General features: G+C 36.6%; 1 protein-coding gene across 1 annotated transcript; it reads right to left on the bottom strand.

Moving 5' to 3' along the window:
• Positions 1-2,272: 2,272 nt before the first annotated feature.
• On the bottom strand, positions 2,273-7,929 carry LOC306856976 (trypsin; the record flags this gene model as incomplete). The annotated part of the gene is made up of 5 exons (XM_079396568.1): positions 2,273-2,467; positions 4,205-4,471; positions 6,356-6,497; positions 6,926-7,085; positions 7,881-7,929. 5 exons carry the CDS (start codon positions 7,927-7,929, stop codon positions 2,273-2,275), a joined length of 813 nt encoding a protein of 270 aa, XP_079252694.1.
• Between the last annotated feature and the right edge of the window lie 8,475 nt (positions 7,930-16,404).

The following is a 16,404-nucleotide window of genomic DNA, read 5'->3' as shown; positions in this document are numbered from 1 at the left end:
AACGCTTATGCACTTACGATTTCTCTCAACTTTGGGACAGGAGAGCTGTCAGTCAATACATGGGAAAACAAAATAACTGCCATTACTCATTTAAAAAGTTAACTCTGATATTTCATGTAAATTAAAGAGTAATGTGTTACGTTACTAGTTAGTTGAAAAAAAGTAATCTGATTTGAGTTACTTGTAATGTGTTACCCCCAACACTGCTGTTCAAATATGGCAGGCCTACAAAAAAAAAAGTCAGGCCAGGAACAAAAAATAGAAGGACAGCACAAAGGTTAAAGGTTTAGCATTTAGCATTTAGTGTTTACCCCTTTTAGAACAAAAGCGTGACCCATTTCCACCAGTTGTAAACTTCATTAACCACATGAAGATCTTAAATAACTAAATTACAAACAAATATACAAAATATTTTATGGTACAGATAATAAAATTAATCTTGTTCAGCTTATTTACAATAAGTACCCAGTCAGTCACAAGTGCCCTGGTACATGAAATTAGCATTGTTCTTTAGTATTTACTTATTTTTGTGTGGCATATTCTTTCACAATGGATTTCCCTGTGGGAACATGCTGTTATTTCTCATGAAACTCTATTCAGAGATCCATCAGATTACTCCTTTACAGCCAAACATGTTAGCAGCCCTCCTCAAAAATGTCATTATTCCCAAATGACCTGCATTGTTGGTTGGTTTAACCTTTACGCTTAATGTTACCTATTGTTTTTAATTATGTAAGTAATGAATGATGTCCCAGATACATAAAAGTTATTATCAAACTGAGCTTTTGGGATGCATTCATATGATACACGCATAAACTACTGCAAATCATTGTGCGTAGTTCGTGCGGCGATCATCTTACATGTGGTGTCATGTGCAGGCAGTGAAACCAAAAGCTCCTGGAACTGATGCCACCTTCAGAGAAGCGTAATTGCATACCCACCCAGTCCTATTAAATGCGCAAACATCCATTGTTGCAAGAATGGTACAACGTCAAATCTTTTTATGGCTTCCCAGTCACAGCAATTGAACTAAACAAAGGCCATTTAACATTCTTTGGTGAAACCTTTTGGGGTAATTCCCTTGTAAATAAGCAATTTAAAGGGAGACTGTTTATTATTACAACATCTAGCTGCTAACTGATATTATAACAAAGTGATCAGTCTTCACAACATCCCTGTCAGACATATTTGTGCATTTATCATGCATATTAATCACATTACTTTAGAGTTTGTAAGTGTATTGTAGTTTTAAAAGGCCTTCACATGACATTTTGTTCCAGTTGCTTTCATTTATGGGTGTTTGAAGTTTTCTATTTTAGGTGTTTTCAGAAAGATGTTTTCTATTTTAATATATTTTAAAATGTAATTCCTTTGATGCAGAACATCATTACTCCAGTCTTGAGTGTCACATGATCCTTCAGAGATGTAATATGCTAATTTGCCACTCAAGAAACATTTCTGATTATTATCAGTGTTGAAAACTGTTCATTTACTGCGTAATATTTTTGTGGAAACAGATTTTTTTCAGGATACTTTGATTAACAGAAAGTCTAAAAGCATTTACTTGAAATAGAAATCTTTTGGAACAAAATGTAAATGTCTTTTCTGTTGCTTTTGATTAATTGAATGTGTCCTCACTGAATAAATGTATTAATTCTTATTGAAATCTTAAAATCTTTAAACGGTATGGGCCAAGTTTTATGAAAACCTAATATACTGTATAAATGTAAATCATGTTAAAGTCCTATTAAAACTATTTACCATGCATTTCTTACCACTTTTCAAATTCCTTTTGGGCAATGACTTTACGACAAGATTATGAAAATCAGTCACAAAAAAATTGTAAATACATGTTTTAAACTATATAAGTAAGCAGTGAAAAAATAAACAATAGAGTATATATTGTGAGTAAATGATTTATATATAATAAAGTTCTGCCATCATTTCCAAAATCAAGATAATTACTATTCGTGAACTGAATAATTTTGTAATTTTGTCAAAGTATGTAAAAGTATATAGGTTTTCAGCATACATCAATTATTTTATTAAATGTTTAAAATGTAATATTCTATCAAGTCAAGTCGCCTTTATTTATATAGCGCTTTTATCAATACAGATTGTGTCAAAGCACTTAACAGTATCAAATTGGAGGATAGAGTGTCAGTAATGTATAATAATAAGATTAAACACTCAATTTTCAGTTAAAGGCATTTCATTATTGAATATCACTGTCATTTCCACCACAGAATTCTGTAATGAACCACACAGACGTTTAGTCTTTCTTGCTGAAGAGACCAGCTGACTTAAGGCATCGTGAATATGGGCTATATATGGTCTGGTCAATCCATCTGCGGAACCTGGACACGGCCGTATAAACCCCTGGAAACCTAGGCTCTCCACAGCCATTTCCCCAAGAGACCAGGCCATAAACACGTCCATCACACACCAGCGGCCCTCCGGAGTCTCCCTGGAACACCAGAACACCAACATCCTTATGCTGTTCCATCATTAATGAATAACTACACAAGAACACCAGTAACACAAAAATAGCATTCTAGTAACTACTAGTATCTAACGAGAAACTATGATTAATAAATTAGTAAGTAATAGTGCCTAGTCGAATGTGGTATTCTTCAGAATGTCCAAATTCTTCAGAAGGAATGACTAATTATTTGGATAAGCATTCTAAAGTGAATAACATAATAATTCTCTAGTAATGACTGAAATCAGCTTTTGAGGGTTTTATAAAGTATTGGATAGTAATTATTTAGGTGTTACTATATCCTTCTAAAGGAATTACTAATTATTTGGAAAATCACAGTAAACTTTTACTAATATTCTGAAATCACTGTAAACTTTTACAAATATTCTGAAATCACTGTAACCTTTTACAAATATTCTGAAATCACAGTAAACTTTTACTAATATTCTGAAATCACTGTAAACTTTTACTAATATTCTGAAATCACTGTAAACTTTTACTAATATTCTGAAATCACTGTAAACTTTTACAAATATTCTGAAATCACTGTAAACTTTTACTAATATTCTGAAATCACTGTAAACTTTTACTAATATTCTGAAATCACTGTAAACTTTTACAAATATTCTGAAATCACTGTAAACTTTTACAAATATTCTGAAATCACTGTAAACTTTTACTAATATTCTGAAATCACTGTAAACTTTTACTAATATTCTGAAATCACTGTAACCTTTTACTAATATTCTAAGGTTCTTCTGAAATCACTGTAAACTATTACAAATATTCTGAAATCACTGTAACCTTTTACTAATATTCTGAAATCACTGTAAACTATTACTAATATTCTGAAATCACAGTAAACTTTTACTAATATTCTGAAATCACTGTAAACTTTTACTAATATTCTGAAATCACTGTAAATTTTTACTAATATTCAGAAATCACTGTAAACGTTTACAAATATTCTGAAATCACTGTAAACTTTTACTAATATTCTGAAATCACTGTAACCTTTTACTAATATTCTGAAATCACAGTAAACTTTTACTAATATTCTGAAATCACTGTAAACGTTTACAAATATTCTGAAATCACTGTAAACTTTTACTAATATTCTGAAATCACAGTAAACTATTACAAATATTCTGAAATCACTGTAAACTTTTACTAATATTCTGAAATCACAGTAAACTATTACAAACATTCTGAAATCACTGTAAACTTTTGAGGTTTTTGTAAGGTTCTTGTTGGTAACTCATTTCGCTAGATTTAGTAACACTTAAATCTAGTGGGTTACCGTGATCTTCACTTTAGAATACTGATCCAGAAAATGAGTAGTTTCTTTAGAAGGATTTGGTAATACTTGAGTCATTATTAGTGGGTTACCATGATCTTCACTTTAGAATTAATTATACATTATGCATAATTCACATTAATTATGAACCTGTATACGGTAGTTCTTAGTAGTTCTCCAAGATATATGAAAAAAATAATAGTTTTTGACTAGCTGATAGTGAACTACCAGTTTCAACTGAGTGCTATTACTTATTAAATCGTTAATCAGAGTTTATTTTTAGCTAATAGTAGTTACAAGAATGTTAATGGTGCATTTGTTCCTGTGTAGTTATTCATTAACGATGGAGCAGTATTCTAAAGTGTTACCAGCATTTGAACGGAGAATGTCAGCTGGTCATTACCATTAATACCTTTCCACTGTACCTTACACGCATCTTTTCCTCCTGTGCTGGACCCAGCGCAGATCATGTTTGTTGTGATGTTTCCGCTGAAGGAGTTGCTGCTGTTGCACTTGGAGGTGGAGACGATGGGGAGTTTGACCGTACGCAGGGTGAGGGGCGCCAGACCTCCGCTGTGGCTGGTGGAGCCCCATCCAGACACCCGGCACATCTTGCCCGCCAGCAGCCCTGCGTTCTGTTTGGGGAGCGGGGCGAGGGACACATACCTGTTCAGCTTTATGGGTGCACTAAGCTGAAAGAGCCCACATCCAGAGACAGACATACAGATCAGAGTCAATATAAAAGCACAGCTTACATCATATCGAATTCAATATTAACTTACATTGTAAATGAAAAATTATTGGAGTATGTTTAACATGGAAATACTATTTCAGTCTTTCTACTTTATGTTTAATACAACGCGTTACTTGCTGTTACATTGTAATCAGTGTTTTAAACAAATTGATTGAATTAACAACTCAGTGACTAATTTCAGACAGAAACAGTAATTTTGAACAAATCTGTTGAATGAATGATTCAGTGATTCATTCTAAAAGCATATTCCAGCACTGTTGAACTCAAGGGAGCACTTCTGAAACACAGCTTAGCCGATCAAATTCAAAGACTAATACTAAACGTTACATAATTTCAATACCCCAACAGGTTCAGAAAAGTTTAATTATCCTACTGGATGATCACGAGTTAAGGTTTTTGAAAATATTTTAATATATTTATTTATTTTTAGCTATGTTGTTTCTTTATAATTGAAGCCATAATGCTATAATTGACTAGATTCAAACATCCTTCAAGGATACTTTTTTATATATACGTACAGTTGTGCTCATAAGTTTACATACCCCTTGCAGAATGTGCAAAATGTTAATAACTGAAACAAAATAAGAGGGATCATGAAAACTGCATGTTAATTTTTATTTAGCACTGTCCTGAATAAACTATTTCACATAACAGATGTTTACATATACTCCACAAGACAAAATAATAACTGAATTTATAAAATTTACCCCACTCAAAAGTTTACATACCCTTGAATCTTAATACTATATGTCATTTCTTGTATGATCCACAACTATTTATATATTTTGTGATAGTTTTTCACAAGTCCATAAGTTCATAAGTTGTTGGTCCTGAGCTGAAAAATCTCCAGCTCCTGAACATTCTTTGGTTTTCCAGCATCTTCTGCACATTTGAACCCTTTCCAACAGTGACTGTATGATTTTGAAATCCATCTTTTAACACTGAGGACAATTGGGGGACTCATGCATAACTATTACAAAAGGTGAAAACATATACTGATGCTCAAGAAGGCCACACGATGCATTAAGACACGGGTGCTGTAAACTTTTTAATTAGATGATCACAGTAAATTGTACTTATTTTGTCTTCTGGGAAACATATAAGTATTTATGTAGCTTCTGAAGTCCAATACAAAATGAAAAAATATGATCGTTAAACAAAATGAGAAGAATTTACACATCGTCATAATGTTCAAAAGTTTACATCCTCCGGCTCTTAATGCTTCGTGTTGCCTTCTTGAGCATCAGTAAATGTTTTCACCTTTTGTAATAGCTGTGTATGAGACCCTCAGATGTCCTCAGTGTGAAAATATGGGTCTCAAAATCATACAGTCACTGTTGGAAAGGGTTCAAATATGCAGAAGATGCTGGAAAACCAAAGAATGTGCAAGAGCTGGAGGATTTTTCTGAAGAACAGCATGCAGACGAACAGCTCAGGACCAACGAGAGACTCATGAACAACTATCAAAACACAGAAAAACAGTCGTGCATCATACAGGCAACAACACATATTACAATTCCCACACACAATTTAATTTAAATGGGGTAATTTTTATAAATTCTGATATTTTGTCTAGTGGAGTACATTGTAAACATCTGTAATGTGAAATAGCTTATTCAGGACAGTACTAAATAAAAAAATAACATGCAATTTTCATGATACCTCTCATTTTGTTTAAATTATTAACATTTTGCACATTCTGCAAGGGGTATGTAAACATATGAGCACAACTGGATATTTAACTTATATATGCACTATACATTATATATACACTTAGTCACTTGAGAGGGATATATTCAGTATTGAAAGAACAGTGCCGTACCTTTATGAGCATAATATCTGCATTATTCGTGCTCCTGTTGTACTGAGGGTGCGGGATAAGCGACAGAGGCTTGGAGTACTGCTCTGTTCCCTCATAAGCACCTAAAGTATTGTCTCCAACCACCACCATCATCTGATCCATCCTTAAAGACAAGCAAAAATACAGTCAAGACCCTCATGAGGGTGATATTCTAACACCACCAAACTTGAGCAACAGTGAAGAAACAGTGGTTCAGAAACTAGTTATATGCTTCATATCTGATTTCTTGACATTACTTGTTGTTATACACAGTGACTCTTTGTAGAGGACATGAGTTGAATGACAATATTTCTCGCTGTTAGCAGCCTCGTCCGTGCCAAGCAGCAGATAAGCCAGCATTCATTAAGTCCCACACGGTGATGACAGGTCAAGGTTAGCGCATGTCCTGAGTGCCTGTCTGCTTTACTCTGCCTTTCGACTCATCCACGGACTTGGCCATCAAGTCTGCTGCCATAATGTACATCCTGTAATGCTCATAAACATCCTGTTAGGCAGAGTATTTATTTAAAGAAAAGGTGAAAAATCACACACCCAATATTGCAATGGGCAGCTGTAAGCACCCAGGACTTATGGACCAGAGATCCACCACAGAAGTGCTGGCCCTTCGAGCTCTGTAACGACACAATGTATTTGATTGAATTTGGCGAGGGGGTATATCCGCCAACAATGCGCCCCTGAACAAAGTCCAGACCTGGAAAACATTACAAAAAATATTTAAAGCATCTCAGAACTCAAGGTAACAATGAAATGACAAAATGAAATAAACCTCTAATCTCAGGATACATGGCCTGATATTCTATAAAGGCTTCTTATCGGTTACACAATGGTAGTATGCAGCAGTGGTTTATGATTTATGATGTTTATGAACATTAAGAATGTTCACAATAAAGAAAATGATTTATGTTGGTTTGTAACTGACTCTAATGATTAATGAGTTTAAATGTTATGACTCTAATAATGTCATGTGGTATAACTAGAACTAATGTCCTTAATATATATCAAATTTCCCTAAATATAGTTTAGATTTAGATATGACATTACATCAAAATTTCCCTAATTTCAAAAACGTTTTAAATAAATTTTAGATTTACATATGTACCTTAAAATTTCAGATATTTGACATTTATATAAATAGTCAAATATTTTGAGGCTTACACAGCACATATACATACATAAATATACTGTATATATGTACACACACACACACACACAGGCTATTTTTATGATATTAGGACACTTGTATCATCCTGACATTTTTTTTTGTCCCCTGTATTAAAATTATATTTAATTAATGCATTCAGAACATTCTCAACATCAAAAAGTTCTATTCATTTCAAGGCAAAGATAAGCATTGTGTCATTCAACCAAATCCTAAGTAAAAGTAAATGCTTAAATACTGTTATAGGCAATACATTGCTTTGTTGCAAAGCTAAAGCTGTAGGCAAAAAGAAGCAGTTCAGCTCCTGATATTATTCAGTGTACTTACAGTTGGCTGGGATGAGTTTCAACAGCACCAGAAAGAGCAGCATGACCATGGCTAACGTGAGCGTGACAAGCAGCACTGAAGGTCAGATGGACTATATCTACTAGACCCCTCCACATAGGGTGAGGAAATCACATCAACACTGTTCCTCAGGTTTCCATAGTTCTGATTTCAGTATTCAAGACGTGCTATGAATCAAACAATGTTTGATTCAACTGAACAAGTTGGGCTTTCAGCAGGGTTGCCGTCCCTGACCTTCTCATAGCACATAATGTGTTCTCACAGGATCACTTCATAGTAATGGACATGTATTAAGACAAGTTCAAACATGTCTGTTAAGACTCCCCAACTCTGTATGTGATAATTAGTCAGTCCCTTGTTAAAATTGCTAATGTGCTGCTAATATAATGCTAATTTTAATATGAAACCAATCCTAATGCCCTCAAATAAGATTTTTGTAAAGATCAGCTAATACCAAGCATGATAAGTATAAAGACAACTATTACGAGAACTATATTAGTGTTGTTCACAATAACTGGCGACAACGTTCTGTTTATTATTTGTCATCTGCCACTTTAAATCCTTGTGTTCTTTAAAGTCGGGTGGATTCTGATTGGCTGTCATATTTTATCATTTATCAACTGGAAAAAATATTTTGAGAGTGATTCCAATGATACCACTGCTATGAGTTGCTATCATTATAGTTGCATTGTGGACTTCACAATTTTCATAGAATTAGAACATAGATTATTAAAACTTTATACCTTTAATTTATGTTAAAGTTAATGTCCTTAGTGTTAATGTCATGAATCAGGTCCATGGACTTCCATTCGCTAGCCACCAGAGGTCACTCCTCCATCACATTGACTTTCAACCACACAGACTGTTACATATCACCTTGGACTACATTTCCCAGCAGCCATTTCACTAATCACATGCTCACACCTGAGAACTATCACACAATCACACACCCTACGTAAACCATGGACTTCCTTTCACAGATCGCTGAGTAGTGTTCTGCGTATAGCACTCTCCTAGTGTTAGCTGCATTACCGAGCCATTCTGTGTTTCTGTTTAGTTCCAGTATTGTTCTGCGTTTATTACTCTCCTGGTTTTAGCTGCGATACGGAACCCACTTAGTTGTCTTAGTCTTGCCTTGTCTGTTTTCTCGTGTTTTGATTCTTGCCCGTGTTTCCTGGATTAACCCTTCGTCTTTCCATTTGGACTCTGCTTGGACTATTGCTCGTGTTCTCGGATTACCCCTCTTGTCGAAACCCTTTGAATATTGTTCGCCGATCGACGACCCGCGCTTGCCCTCGGAATACTCTTGTGTCTTGTCCTCAACATATCTGTTAACTGATGTTTGACCCTGCCTGTGTTTTGACCTTTGTCCCTGTATAATAAAAGCTTGCACATGGATCCATATGCCTTGCGTCTCGTTGGCTCCGTTACAGTTAATGGCCCTTAGATAGAACTGAAATTCTGAAAGTTAAGTCTTTAGTTATAGTTCATTTGATTTGTAAGAGTTCATAGTGCCAATAAGTGGAAACCGTGCAGACTAGTTAATTAGCATTGATAGCTTTTGTTGGGGTGTGCCCTTTCCTGAAGCCCGATCCAAAATGCGTTATGGTGATATTGTATTCTAACTAGTGCTGTCAAATGATTAATCGTGATGAATCGCATCCAAAATAAATGTTTTTGTTACTAATATATGTATGTATGTGTATAATAATATATGCATGTGTACTGTGTATATTTATTATGTATATAAACAGACACACATACAATATATATTTTAGAAATATTTACATGCATATACATTTATATTCTTATGTTTTATATATATATATATATATATATATATATATATAACATATTTTTCTTAAATATACATGCATGTGTTTTGTATTTATATATATATATACATAATAAATATGCACAGCATGTACATGAATTACATTTATATGCTTAATAAACTTGAAGGTGCAGGAAGAATTTGGAAAGAAGAAAGGGGAACAGGTTTGGGAAAGAACCTCTATCAGGACTCAAATTTAAAATCATGATAGCAATCCTGTTAGCAGTTATGTTGGTTATCACCTTGGCTAACAATTAGAGCTGCTAAGCAATGCCTAGATGTCACATTCCCTGCCTGTGTTTCCTTGTGGCAGGTGAAGAAATCTTGTAAATGGACTGTGGTCTAGATGTTGACTCCAGTGGGATGTTGCCAGGGGGATGCTTGTGGCTCCTCCTTCACTGTTGGAGAGGTGCAGGAGGACCTCAACAAGGCTGCCACTCCAGAGTCTACAGCAATCATGGCTTCTACTCCAGAGTCTCCAGCCGTCATGGCCAGCACTCCAGAGTCTCCAGCCATCATGGCTTCCACTCCAGAGTTTCCAGCCGTCATGGCTTCCACTCCAGAGTCTCCAGCCATCATGGCTTCTACTCCAGAGTCTCCAGCCATCATGGCCACCACTCCAGAGTCTCCAGCCATCATGGCTTCCACTCCAGAGTTTCCAGCCGTAATGGCTGCCACTCCAGAGTCTCCAGCCATCATGGCCACCACTCCAGAGTCTCCAGCCGTCATGGCTTCCACTCCAGAGTCTCCAGCCATCATGGCCACCACTCCAGAGTCTCCAGCCATCATGGCTTCCACTTCAGAGTTTCCAGCCGTAATGGCTGCCACTCCAGAGTTTCCAGCCATCTTGGCCGCCAAGCCAGAGGCTTCAGCCATCATGGCTTCTACTCCAGAGTCTCCAGCCGTCATGGCTTCCACTCCAGAGTTTCCAGCCGTAATGGCTGCCACTCCAGAGTCTCCAGCCATCATGGCTTCCACTCCAGAGTCTCCAGCCATCATGGCCACCACTCCAGAGTCTCCAGCCATCATGGCTTCCACTTCAGAGTTTCCAGCCGTAATGGCTGCCACTCCAGAGTCTCCAGCCATCTTGGCCGCCAAGCCAGAGGCTTCAGCCGTCTTGGATGCCACGCCAGTGTTTCCGGCTGTCATGTACGTTGCACCTTAAGGCATTTTAACATAATTTCCCTTTAAGACAGCATCCAACCTGAAGGCCTTTGATACAGATACTTTTGAAAAGTCTCCAGTTGAATGTTGTCTCTCAGAACATCTGCCAGTTGCTTCAGAAATGTTGACGGAGGGAATCTGCTTCTCGCTCTTTTCTTCACAAAACTCCCCACAGTAGTTTGATAATATTCACGACAGGTGATTTGTCTGATCAGGGCAGATGATGAAGTTCATCTTAGTGCTCCAACTGTCCAGGTTTTATGATTATGACACCATATTTTAGGGCTTTTAGCATTGGTGTCCATGAGTCAATTTTAGCAGTTGCAGATCTTTCATGGATGCTGGCTTTGTGAGGTTCTCTGTGGTCAATTTTTGATAAAACAGGGCCTTTGCTACAGTAGTTCTGTGGACACAATACATCTCAGTGTTCAATTATCCCTATCGTTACCTTTCAGTCTTCAACCACATTTCCTCTTCTCTGATGAAGTCTTGCCATGCTTTGCATACAGTCATAATCCCGTAGCCTGCATATAGGAGAAATTATATCAACCCCTATAATAACAGGTGTTCTCATTATTTTATTCAACCCCTGTATCTTTCTATTTATCCTGATGTGAAAATTCATCAAGATTGAAGTTTCATTCATTCATAATTTCTGACTTTTACCAAAGACTATAGAATACCTTAAAAAAGTCTTAAAGATAATATATGGCTATAAATATTTTGTCATGGAACGTTAATGGGTTAAATAGCCCTGTTAAGCGAACCAAATGCTTAGATTACCTAAGAAGCAAAAAGGTCTCCATTGCTCTTATACAAGAGTCACATTTGAAATCAGTGGACGTGTATCGCTTTCAAAATAGATATTTTAAAGTGATATCTGCCTCTTCGGCTGTAAACAAAACTAAAGGGGTGCTGATAGTTATTAAACGTAATAGTGGTTTTTCAATTATAAGAACCGGTGGAGATACAGAAGGCCGAATCACTTATGCTGTTGTTTTCTTAAATAATACTAATTATGCTTTTATGTCTATATATGCACCTACCGAGGGTGATAACTCATTTTTTCAAGAATTACTACGTTTAGTTGTGAGTTTAGAGGACTGTCTTGTGGTGTTAGGGGGCGATTTCAATGATACAGATGATACTTGGATACCCAGTTGGATAGATCTCATGTCTCTAAGTCTGATTCAGTGATCTCTGGATGTTTTAATTCCTTTTTGCGACACTCCAATATATGCGACGTTTGGCGTTTACAAAATGATGGGGCTAGGGATTATACATTCTTTTCAGCTCGTTATAAGAGTTATTCAAGGATTGATTATCTACTTATGTCCCCTTCACTGATTCCCTATATTAGTAAAGTTAATATTCTACCAATTCTTTTATCTGATCATTCTCCGATAATTACATCTTTAACCCCCGCATCATTGGGCACTAAACGCAACCGGTGGAGATTTAATACCTCCTTGTTACAGGACTGTACATTTGTGTCCGAGTTACGCAGCTCCTTGATGGAGTTTTTACAGATTAACAGAGATTCAGCCTCTGACCCCCAAGTATTATGGGAAAGCACTAAATGTTTTATTAGAGGTAAATGTATAAGTTTTTCATCCTTTAATAAAAAGCATAGGGAGAGCCGTAAATTTGAATTTGAAAAACAAATTGATCTACTAGAAAAGGAATTAAAAAATAACTTTTGTGAGACCAAAACCAAAATAGTAAATGTCCTTAAATCGGAATTAAAATCCATATATTTACATAGAGCTGAATTCATCATACATCGTACTAGACAATCATATTATTTCCATGGAGAACGGTCTTCCAAGCTGTTGGCTTTGAGGTTGAAAGATAATGAATCTAAGACTAGTATATCAGCTATAAGACATGAGGGCTCAGTATACACTCAACCTAAGGATGTAAATAGGGTATTTGGAAACTACTACCAACTTTTGTACACTTCAGAATCCAACTCTGACCCAACAAACTTTGATTTATTCCTTAAACAGTTAAATCTACCCAAATTAAATGACTCTCAGCGCAACATATTGGATAGCCCTTTGACAATCGAGGAATTAAAATCCGCCTTGGATTGCATGAGTAGTAATAAAGCCCCTGGGCTAGATGGGATTCCCCCAGAGTTACTGAAGACATTATGGGACATAATAGCACCTTTGATTCTTAATTCTCTTAACTTTGCGTTAGAAAAAGGGGCTTTACATAGGGACCAAACTACAGCTTTAATAACTTTGCTACTGAAGAAAGGTAAGGATCCACTTGAATGCTCTAGTTACAGGCCAACTAGCCTTCTATCCACAATTCAAAGCTGTTGGCAAAGGTCCTGGCCTTAAGATTGGATCGATGTATAGGAGACTTGATTTCCTATGATCAATCAGGTTTTCTAAGGGGGAGATTTGCTGCAGACAATATACGTAGGCTTCTGCATATTATTCAACAAGCAGACTCATATACAGCTTCCTCTGCAGTCCTTTCTCTGGATGCAGAGAAAGCATTCAACAGAATTGAGTGGAGCTTTTTGTGGTCTGTATTAGAATATTTTGAGTTTGGCTCCTTTTTTCTACAAGTCAAAACTATTTATTGTAAATGCTCAGCCAGAGTAATCACTGGTTCTTCTATCTCCCCTTCCTTTTATCTTGGCAGGGGCACTCTTCAAGGCTGTCCCCTGTCACCCTTGCTTTTTAATTTGTCATTAGAGCCTTTGGCCCAAGCAATCAGACAATGTTCCGCAATAGTTCCAATAAGTTGTATGAATACATCCCATAAAATATCACTCTACGCTGATGACGTTTTGTTGTATATAGAAAACATTACAGACTCGGTTAAAATTATTTGATATATTTGGTAAACTGTCTGGTTACAAGATTAATTGGAACAAATCCATACTTATGCCCCTTAATTTAGCTGCTAAATCAGAGATTCAGAATTGACCCACTACAATTACTGTCAGTGACCAGTTTAATTATCTTGGAATCAGAGTTCTTCCTTCATTATCTCGCATTTCCAAGCTGAACTATCATTCTCTTCTGGATAAGATTAAGAGCGATCTTCTGTGTTGGGTCTCCACTCTGTCTGGCTCTTCATAGAAGGATAGCCACTGTTAAGATGAATATACTTCCGAGGCTAAGCTTTTTATTTTCAGTGTTACCTCTGACACCACCTACTGGCTATTTTAATGAGATCAATACAGTAGTATCCAAATTCTTGTGGAATAATAAACGGCCTAGAATTCGTTTTAAATCGATGCACCGGCTAAAACCTCATGGTGGCTTATCCCTACCAGATTTTTGGTCCTATTATTTATCATACCAGATGAGACCACTTCGGACGTGGCTAGATGTTGACTCCCCTGTCCCATGGCGGGCTTTAGAAACTAATATTATTTACCCATTGCGTCTACAGGATTTACTCTTTACGGGAATATTTAAGAAAGTGGAAAAGTTTGGTCCAATTATATGCCATTCTATCAAAATCTGGAAAGCAGCAGAGAAGATTATGGGAGCTTCAGATTCTTACAGTGACTCTACCCCCATTTGGCATAATAATAATCTTTATACTGGCAACAAACCATTCGTTTCCAAATGCTGGGCTGAATGTGGTATCTACACTTTAAAAGACCTGTACAACGATTATGGGCTTAAGATCCTAAAGGATGAGTTCTCGCTCCCAGGATTTTCCTTTTTTCTGTACTTAAGATTAAGATCTGCACTGAAAGCTTACGGAGTACCCTGGTCGATTAAAATATCTCCTCATCCTATGGTAGATTGGATAGATTCTAGTATGGCTTCCAGAGGTATTGTGAATATAATTTATACATCACTTGTAGTACGATAGTATTCAAACATTCTGATTGAGGGTTTCTGGGCAAGAGAACTTGACACTGTGATTGATTGGGACAACGTCTGGGGAAATTGTTTTGCTACCTCTAAAAACCCAGCTCACCAAATGATCCATTATAAATTAATCTATAAGGCATATGCCACTCCTTGTTTATTATATAAAATGAAAAGAATGTCTGACTTCTGTCACCTGTGTAATAGCTCTAGTCAAGGTACATATATACATATGTTCTGGGACTGTCCCCGAATTGCCTGGCTCTGGTCCTTGGTACAGGACTTATTGTCGGATCTTCTGAAGACTCAGATCCAAAAGGACCCACTGCTTTTTCTTTTGCTGGATGATTCACCACTATCGTTGTCTGTCAATCAAAAAAATTCTGTCTGCTGCTGTTACTGCTGCTAAAAAGGTTATTTTAAAACTGTGGCTGGATCCATCTATCCCAGTTAGATTGACGTGGATGTCATACTTGCTGGACATTGCCCGTTTGGAGTGTACCACGGCCAAAATACATGGTGCCACCAGAAAAACAATACAATTTTGGTTGGACCTTATTGACAATTTATTAGACCTCTCGAAATCCTGAGATTACATACATTTATGTAATTTTATTTATAACTTTTTTTTTTTTTTTTATATATGGGCAGATCTAGGGCACTGCTGTAAAAAGTTGTAAATCAAAAATCTGTAATAAAGAATAAAAAAAAAAGTCTTAAAGAGACTTTGCTTTTATGTTCCAGTCTAAAGGTATAGTTACATTTACCGTTGTTCTGCGAATGTAAACAGGAATCCATACGATCAGGAACTTTGCATGAGGGCGAAATATTTCACGAGGGGTTCAATGTGGTCATGCATATTCACCACCCTGACCAACAGAAAGCTGCCTGGGTTGAAAGTGACTTCTGTGTGAGACAAAAGACAGTGGAACTTTTTCATCCGCAAACGTTCGCTAATGTAAACCCTCTGTTAGCAGCTCTCAAATGTTTTCTCCATTCGATTTTATTTAGGATGCAGTACCACACATTTGCATTCCCTTAGTCCCCCACAAGAGCATTTTGTTTCAGAAATACACACCATGTTTCTTCCTACGTCAAGGGAAAGTGAATCACAATAACACTCTGGCTGGACTCCCTGAACAAATTACGAGTTACATACGATAAAGACAATGTAGCACCAATAATAAGAATTTCACATTTGGTATCTCATTTGATTTTCAAACAATGAGAGAAATTGACATTATTTTTCTAAATCGCACGATTTAGGTTCTATGAGAATACAGATTCATTACATCCAAAGTGGGACTTCAGATAAATGGAAAACTCATCCTTCTAGGTGGAGCCCTCCCTTGAGGATATAGACGTGCTTTTTTACAGTCAAGCGATATTGGAAAGACCTTGTTCGCAGCTGCTTTGGTTACCACCACCCCATTGCCCTTTCCACCCAATTTCACTGTCACCTGATATCCTATTCTCTGACAAACCGTTTTGTCAAATGAAAGAGTCTATAGGTATTTGATTTCCCCTTGGAGAGCAGCTCACTGTGTGTGAATCAAAGGCAAGGTCTTAGACATGATAGCTTCAAACAAGAGGAGGCGATCGCAGATATTCAGAGCTTTTGGGTCAACCCAAGTCATGGCATGTTATTGTTTGTGTT

This window comes from Barbus barbus (assembly GCF_936440315.1).
Source record: "Barbus barbus genome assembly, chromosome: 37".
Classification (NCBI taxonomy): domain Eukaryota; kingdom Metazoa; phylum Chordata; class Actinopteri; order Cypriniformes; family Cyprinidae; genus Barbus; species Barbus barbus.
Note: the sequence above shows the minus strand (reverse complement) of the source record. Positions and strands in the feature narration are given on the sequence as shown.